Here is a 9,210-nt window from a genome sequence, read left to right as displayed (position 1 = left end):
TAGGGATTATGGATTATGGATTATGGTTTAAGGGTTGGGATTTAAGGTTTAAGGGTTAGGAGTTAGGGGTTAAGAGTTAGGGATTTAGGGTTTAAGATTTGGGATTCAAAGGTTGGGTTAGGGTTTAGATTAATTAGTTCTTTAAATTTATATATTAAATATGTTCTTATATAATTGTAAAAGAGATAATAATAAATTTAATATATTAAAATTATGAGTATAGTTTATCTTATTTAAGAGATATATAATAGATAGACTTTATGTATATTGAATGGCTAATTTAGGGTTTAAGGTTTATTTGAGATTTGTTAAATGATACAATTTTATACAATTAATGCTTTTATATTTAAAAATATTTAATCTAAACCATTTGATATATTTGATATATTTAATTATTTAATTTGGATAGGACCAAATTATAAGAAAAAAAATACAAAAATAAAAATGAGATAAAAATGATATGGATATATAGCTAATTATTTAATTTGGATAATTCTAACTTAATAATTAATTACAACTATTTTATTATTTTTTATTAAAATATACGATATTTATTTTGAGATTACTTGGTTTTTTTTAATAAAAATTTAATTTATAAAAATGATAAAAATATTTTATAAAATCACTTAACTAATAATTTTTTAACAGACAAAATAAAATATTTTTAGTAGAGCAAAACGATATCGTTTTGTTTAAAATGAAATAATTTTTTATAGCGTTTTTATAAAAAACGCCGCAAAAGGTAAATAATAACGGTGTTTTTTTTACTTTGAAATTATGGCGCCATTTTACCCCAAATTTCCCCCCTGAAATCCCTAATCTTCCCATGGCCGACAATATTTTCTCAGAAAATATTTGATTTTCCCTCCATCTTCCAATCTTTTTAGTTCCCTTCCCATTACAAAACAGTTTTCCATTCCAAACCCTAACAAACGTTTAACAAAAAAACACCCATTCTTCATCGTTTTGAACTCCTCCATCGTTTTCTCTACTTCCCCTCCTTCTTCTGCTCTCCAATGGCTATCCTCGCTGCAAACGTTTAACAAAAAAACACCCTTTTGTTTATACCCAATGCCAGTGTATCCACACACGTTCCATTTTCCCGTGCCAAGACACTCCCATGGCGAGAATCCGTTACTCTGCTTTTCTCAATGTCCCTCGAAAGTTAGCCACTGTTTCAAGTGAATACTTTTCATTCTTCCTTTAATTTTTTTTCCTAACAATAAGCTCATCACTCCCTCAATCTTGTTTGTCGCTTTCAAATAGACCCCTTATTTTTGTTAGAGATGTTGGGGCTGTTGCAGGGATAAGATGAGGTCATCGAAGAAAAATCAAGCGTCGTCAAGCAGCAGAGGTGGAGGAGGTGAAGGGAATCAAGACGGGATTACGGATGAAGAAGCTCTTTCCAATATCACCAAACGAAAAGCCGCTGCTGCCAAGCAGTATATTGAGAATCATTACAAGGAACAGATGAAGAATCTTCAAGACAGAAAAGAAAGGTATGGTTTCCTATTCTTATGCTTAAATTTGCTAATACAAGTTGCAAATATATTGAGAAACAGCGATATTTGAGTAAATAATTGTTGTTTGTAGATATTAGAGATATAAATTGCTGCAATCGTTATGGTTAACTTATAGAAATCTTTCGTTCATCTTATTTTTTAATTGATTTAATAATTTAAAAGTGTTAAGTTTCAAATTACACATGAATTTGATTCGTGTTGCAGTGTGATAGAGATACTTTGATTTGGTGTTATTATATATATAACTTTAGTTTTGATTTAACTTTATACATAAAACTTTAATATGAGCTTTACACAACTAAGAAAAAACAAATAAATGGATTAGGACATATAGACCGAAGTATATAAATTAAAAAAACATTCTCAGAATGAGATTATATGACATTTTTGTTACTGTTTTTGGTATTGTTCTCCTTATGCAACTGTAAGTTTTTGAGCTGCTGAATTGAATAAAGTTTTTTTGATATGCAAGCATGAGATAATGAGGTGGAAGTAAGGAAGTTTTTTTATATTTGAATTTGGTCTGAGTTTATGGGTAAAGTGGATTTTGGGTGAAATCGGCAGAAGCATGAGGCAGGGTTTGCTGTTGAGTGGTCTATTGACGAACATTATATATTGGAGGACAGTCTCGAAAAGTATGTAATAATTATTTCTTTTCTTACTGTGTATGCAAGTCTTCTAATTTGTGCTACTAATATACGAAACCTAATCTAGGTGAACGAAGTTAATATTAAGTAATAGATTCTCTAATGTGTGTTTTTGCTGATACGTTTTATGGTATAACTATTTTTAAGGAGGTATTTATTAGGTATGTCTTCTTTTTGAGATGAGATTAAGTGTTGGCTTTTACTTTAATGTATTTGTATATAGGTATAAAGATGAGCCAAGTATTATGAAGTACATAAAGATTGCAGCTACCTTGCCTGATAAAATTGTACGTGATGTTGCATTGAGGTGTTGGTGGATGCAAGTAAGCTCATTATTTCTTTAATGATGCATTTCTTCCATTATTTGTTCTATTTTTTATTTTCTTGTATCACGTGATTTACTGTGTATGAAAAATTGGTCTGCAAATTATTAGTTTTGATATACTGGTGTAAATGTTCAATTATTAGTTTTGGCATTGACTGTAGCAAGTGTGACTCAATTGATCTGTTAATGTGCTTTTGTTCTTTTTAATTCTTAGACATCATATTTGTGCATTTAAAATCATCTATGAGAATCTTCCTGCTTTACCATTCACATACCGATGCTTCTGTCATTTTTGGTGAAGCTTTATATATACTTTCTATCCATTTGGATGGTGAAATTTACATTCTTTGGTGCTGATGCAGGCCCATGCATGAAGTTACATTTTCAACACAAGACAAACCAAAACTTCTTAGTCAGGTATGATAGGTTTGTTTGTCAAATAGAAGTGTATTATATTTTCTATCTTGAAAATTTTGCTTTAAGAAGTGTATTATCTTGAATATATCCCGAGATTGCATGGTTAGGGTTTACATAGTAAGAAAAAAGGAAGGGAAAATGTGTTTGGAAATCAAAAAAGTTAAACTGCCAACTGTGTTGACTATACACATTATACCAAATAGAAAATTTTAGAATCCGTTAGCTTCATAACTTCATTCATACTTTTAGCCCCATTTATTTATTTATTTATTGAAAATAATGTACATTATACCAAGCAAGCAAATGTACATTTTTTTCTGAAATCTGTCATGTTTACATAATGTTCTTATGCCATTTCTTCAATACCTTCTTCTATAAAAAGGTAGTTGCTTGCTTCTACCTTCAGTTTTCCCATACTTTACTTTGCTTGTTCATGTAAGTCTTTGTAATTATCATTTTCTAAACTACTTTTTCGTTTCTAAATTATGATGCTCAGTTAGTGAATCCGGAAAGTGGCTATAATTATAGAGCTGTCAAAAGATAGACTTCACAAAGGAAGCTGGGTTATTGCCTATTGGACTGTGATAAAGTAAGTATTTATCTTAACACTTTGAATCAATCATTTGTTTTGCATGATATATTTATTGCAGGTAAGTCCATGGAACAATTTTTTATCCTTGTAGTTCATGTTTTATTTTGATTTTTCTGTGATTAAACTCTAGTACTCAGGGCAGTAGTTGTTAGGATGTAAAATCTATTGTCTATCTGCCTAAATATATAACAAAAGGCGGAAGTACATATTGGAGATACTCTCACATGCACATTCATTCGTTAGAAACACGATATCTAGTTATTTGTCTTTGAACTGAGTTGGATTTTTCCATGCTTATGTAGGAACACATGCCCTATGCCCTATTTTCGTTTAAGGACTGCCAAGGAAATTCTGAAACTGAAAGCTGATTGATCGGATGTGTATGCCGACTTTCATCAACTACTTTCGAAGGCCTTACTAGGAATTGAAATGGTGTGCAAAGAGATTGCTTCTTCTGATCTGATTTTTCAATATAAATACTGGACAAAGTATGGATATTTCTTGTCAGTTGCATTTACTACTGTTTGTAAAATAGGATTCTCTTCTTAAGATCTTAGTTTCTTCACTTGTATTGGACTCAACAATGGCTTACATTGCATTGGTATTGATTTTACCTAAATTTTGAGGTTTACAATTTTTAATTTTTATTAATTATTTACGTTTTCTCACTTTTATTAATTTTTATTATTATTTAAGCTTCCTTTATTTGCCTTATTTTATCATTTTTGTAGAAAATTTAATTTAAATAATATTTTTTTATTTATCCTTAAAAGTATATTTAAAGTTCAAATTTAAAAAATAAAACATAATATAATATTTATCATAAAAATAAATATTATTTCATTAAAATATTTTTTTGCACGATATGTTTCTAGCGGCGTTTTTGCGAGAAGCGTCACTAAAGGTTTGTTTTATAGCGGCATTTGTGATAAAAAGCACTGCTAAAGGTCATGGTCTTTAGCGGCGTTTGCCACAAAAGCGCCGCTAAAGGTCGTGGTCTTTAGCAGCGTTTGTAACAAAAGCGCCGCTAAAGGTTGTGGTCTTTAGCGGCGTTTGTGGGAAAAGCGCCGCTAAAGGTCATGACTTTTAGCGGCGTTTATTTTTAAAAACGTCGCAAAAAGTTGGCGACGCGTTCAATAGTGGCTTTTTTGCGGTGCTTGTCAAAGCACGCAAGTGCAAAGACCGAAGGCCCAAAATGCATATACATATACAAATAAATCCCTCCACCACACCAAGTTCTCTATAGAGACAATACATATTTAATGATACGAAACAAATGATGTATCATCCACTGACATAATAGAATCTTTATATCACTGTTAAATCAGTTTAGAGATGAGCATATGGCCTTATTGACAAGCCAACTATGTCCTAGAATTTCTACTAAGTTTAATGAGCTTTTATCATTCAAGAACATGTATTTATTTTGACAATCACATTCCATTTTCTGTAGTTCACAAGCCATAGCTTTGTACATAACACATAATCATTATGTAACACATAAGAATATCATTAGCCAATATCTTGGCCACATTTCAGTAAACCTATCATCTTGCATATAAGCATAATTTTCATCTCTTAGTTCACATAGTGTTTATTAAAATTATCCACAAGCTTATTTCTATTCTTTAATGCTTCTCAGCGAAGTACGTCAATTTCATTGTATAATTAGCATTATAATTTATAGCTATTAACACTATTAACATAAAGATAAACACAAGCACACATATTAAACTTGGAATAATAGTAATTTCCATGAAAAATTACCTTTCAAAACACAAAATAGCTAGAAGTTCTTTGAAAGTTTTTTAATCAACAAAATTTTCCTTTCCTTTGCTTGTTCTACCTCTTTCCAATTCTTTTTTCTATACAAGCATATAGACATACAATCAATTGCATGAATTTAACATATAATATCCATTCAAGGGTTAACTAATTTAATAACTATATCATGAGATGTATGACTCGATTTAACCTTTCAAAGCCTAATGTTTAAAATTCCAGTAATGCAAGTTTTATTTGATCAAACTCAGTTCCAACTATACAATAATCTAGGAGTATTGAGCTATCCAAAAAACATAGTTATTTCAAAAGGTTTAACTCTTTTTTCATCAAGGTCACAACTATCCATTCATGGCCCCATAACCCATTCTTAACTATAACTTATTTCCCATAAAAATACTACCGCATATAAGCTTTTATCCACCATCATTCAAGCTTAATTCAACCAAACATCCAACACCAACCTTTTCTCTCTATTTTTCTATATACTCAACAATGATATCTAAACTATACTTTGAAAATTCAAGTTTCTAGTGAATAGGTCACGTGTATCCATACTTGTTAAGCTAAAATCTATTTAGAATGTAACGTTCCAAAATTTCTAATTTTGTTATTGTGAAAATATGACAAAAATATCTGCCAACTTTAGTGGCTATGTGTTTTGGAAGTGTTTGGGAGGTCCCAAGTTCAAGCCTTTGGTTGGGCAAATTTTAGTGTTTTAAATGAATTAGGCCTTACTCTTGTTCAGTAGGCTTTTATTTGATTGTTGGATAAATTACATTAGAATGGGTTTGTTGGTCTGGTGGTTAAATGGTGTGTTATTATGGCAGAGATCTTGTGTTCAAATCCCTATGCAGGCAAGGGTTTTTTTTTTTGCTCAAGTTTCGGGATAGAGTTGTGTAATAGGGGGATTCTAAGTAGTGAATGTGTAGTGGGAATTAGGGGAGAAGATTAAGGGATTTTGGAGGTTATCGGGATTTTATTTTAATTTTCCCCATAACCAAATTTTGACTCTCTTTTCCAAAAATAAATTCTGCTGTCTATTCTTCTCCCTCTCCTCTTGCCGAAATTCTCTGAGTTTTTCCATCTCTCTTCTTTTTCTTCTTTTTGATTTTTCCCTAATCCATTTATTTTCCTTCGTTTTCGCATGCGGTTAGTGCTGGCTTAGTTTCGGTAAGTGTTTCTCTTCGTTTCTGTCATGAATCTCTTAACGACTGAAGTGGTAATGTTTTTCTCTACGATTTGGGCATAGGGGGAGGCTCAGACAAGTGAATTTGGTGTTCTCGTCTTAACAATAGTTAAACGGAGGGTTATCGTTGGTGGTAAGTTGGGTGTCTGTTCGTTCTTTGTTGTCAATTCGCTTGTAAATCCGTTAAATTGATGTTGAGTATCTTAATTATAGGCTTTGGAGTACTCGGGGACAGTTTTAGCATCAAACAAAATTAGGTGTGTACCCGAAACGCAAAAAAAAAGGATTCGATGAAAAGTTGAAATTGCTTGTTGTTTGGACAGCAGTAGTAGGCTAACTTTGAAAAATCGCCTTAAATTGTGGAAATTGAATTAGAGGATGAACAAAATATGAAATTAAAGCTTATTGAATCTAGTTTATCATAGAAGAAATGGTGTAAGTAATGGAATTGTAAATCGTGAGGTATAATAAACTTTGTAAGAAAAGGTCAGATTGAATTCAAGAAACATACTCATGGCAGGTCAATCTAGTATGTTTTTCTCTAACACATACTTATGTATTAATTTTGACATCCCTATGTTAATGACAACACTTTGTCATCAATCAAGTACACATTAGTCACAATGCATTATTATTGTCAAAACCTATAATAATACTCAACTAAGGAATTTTTTTAAGAATAATCATATTATTATTAGGACTTTATTATTAACCTGTTTATTTATACTCACAGAAAATAAATTGAAATAACAATGACAATGTCTTATATTAACAAAGAAGGTAAAATGACTATGTTATTATAGTTATTTCATAATTGGTCTTTGGGCATACTCTACCAGTGGTCACTTCCTATAGATTCTACTTGCCTCCAATACCATCCCTTGGAGACAAAAATTTCGGTAGAACAAGTTGAAAGATTGAATCTGAGGCAGATTCTAGAGTTAAAAAGGCTTCCCACTATAAGAAATATATTTCTCTACCGCTTGGAGGAAAGAACCCAAAATGGTTGGTGAGCCTCAAACTGTTATCTTGGCGTGAATCCTAGAGTGGTTCAGTCTGCTGAAGAGGCATGGCCATTTGGGGTTGATGGTGAGTTAGCTTGGGTTCTGGAAACACAAAAATATATACACTATTTCATGCCCTTTTTAACTCAAATTCATGCATTTTCGAAGTAATTCTTGTCGAAAAATATAATATAATTATAAAATAATTAAATTGAACTTAAATTATTAAAATATTGAATTTTAATTAATTTTATAATAAATTTTTATAAATTTTGATTAAATTTCGACAGATTTGCACAAGGGGTGAAAATTGGCTCGGCAGGCACTACTATAAGCGCAAAATCGGGATGTGATTTTTGAAGCATTGAGGCGAATTAATTTCTCAGCCTAAGACGGTTCAATTTATGAGTATTAATACATAATATAATTAATTGTAATTTTAATCCAATTTATTTTGGGTTAAATAATTATTATTAATTAAAATATGAAAAGAGGTCCAATTGTGCTAAACCGAAAGACTTGTCCAACCGAGCACATGGGCTGCCCAAAACCGTCCAACATGCTGACCCAATCAGGTTAAATTAGCTGATTATTTTACTTGCAACTCAGCCCTTGAAGTTTTCTTGAAATTGTATTCAAATTCCTCCATTTATCAAGCTTTTGTAGATTTTCCCTAGCTAAATTTAGCAAGTTTGAAACATTCAAACTTGCCACATATGTGGCCGGCCAAGTGGGGTCTATGGCTACTGGATTTTTTCTATTTTTAGCAGCCAATCCTACCTATAAATACCCCCATTTGGTACTCATTTCAACACACCTCTCACAGCTCTCATTCCACACTTCTCTCTCACTTTCACTCACTTTTCTCCTTTATTTTCCATTTTTCTTTCTTGTCCATTCCTTGCCAATTTCCCTCCTGGAAAAGAGCTATTCAACCACCTTGGGTAGCAGCATTAAAGTGCTTATAGAAGCCTCAGTTCAATAAGAACAAGCAGAGAAGGAATAGAGCAAACTAGTCAAGCTTCAGAGAAACACCGGATTTGATTCTAGTTTACTATCCTTTAATTTTTATTGTTTTTGTTATGAACATGTCTATGAATATTTGTTTTGTTGTTACTATAAATTTAATTAACATGGCTTAAATTTAAATTGTGTTAGGTTGATTGCATTTCGTCCACTTAAATTATTACAATTATGTTTGTATTGTTATAAGTCTTGGTAAATTGTTTGATTAAGTAAAACCATGATTATGTTAGTCCTGCATTACAATTGTAAGGTAACTAATGAATTAATTATTAATTGTGTTGAAATTGTAATTAATTGATACAATACTTAACCAGTGCAAGTTTAATCTTCTAAGGTAGCTGAGAATTAAATTAGCGACAGTATTAAATGGTACATTAGCCTTGCATAACTTGCAAGATTATTGTGATTAAACCGTTTCAATGTAGGAATATATTGTTACCTCACTTAATATTTTACTTTCTTACTTAAATTGATTAATTTTTTGAATTGACATAGTGACATGTTCAAGAGATTAGTTAATTTAGTAAGTCTGTATGTGCTATAGTGAACAAATTACCAAGTTGCCGTGAATTTATTCATAACAACATGAACATTGTTTTAGTATTATTAAGTTAAGAAATGCAATTAATCTAACACAATTATGTCATCTTGATTAAAACCATCTTTTGAATTCGTGCATTGAAATTTTTATTTTTTTTACTTAGT

The 9,210-nt window shown here is 31.1% G+C and overlaps 1 protein-coding gene across 3 annotated transcripts; it reads left to right on the top strand.

Annotated features, from left to right (window-relative positions):
• The first annotated feature begins 815 nt into the window (after positions 1–815).
• On the top strand, positions 816–4,145 carry LOC107903805 (uncharacterized). Of its 3 annotated transcripts, none has more exons than XM_016829974.2 (6): positions 816–1,164; positions 1,305–1,499; positions 2,394–2,493; positions 2,858–2,912; positions 3,409–3,501; positions 3,807–4,145. In XM_016829974.2, the coding sequence occupies exons 1-4, from the start codon at positions 1,121–1,123 to the stop codon at positions 2,867–2,869; spliced, it is 351 nt and encodes a 116-aa protein (XP_016685463.1). In that variant the 5' UTR covers positions 816–1,120; the 3' UTR covers positions 2,870–2,912; positions 3,409–3,501; positions 3,807–4,145. The 3 variants fall into 3 exon arrangements, 2 of the variants coding, with proteins under 2 accessions (XP_016685463.1, XP_016685462.1); XM_016829973.2 differs by having other exon boundaries at positions 816–1,181; XR_005913428.1 differs by having other exon boundaries at positions 817–1,164; positions 1,267–1,499.
• Positions 4,146–9,210: the final 5,065 nt, after the last annotated feature.

Source organism: Gossypium hirsutum, chromosome D05 (genome assembly GCF_007990345.1).
Source record: "Gossypium hirsutum isolate 1008001.06 chromosome D05, Gossypium_hirsutum_v2.1, whole genome shotgun sequence".
Taxonomy (NCBI): Eukaryota; Viridiplantae; Streptophyta; class Magnoliopsida; order Malvales; family Malvaceae; genus Gossypium; species Gossypium hirsutum.
Note: the sequence above shows the minus strand (reverse complement) of the source record. Positions and strands in the feature narration are given on the sequence as shown.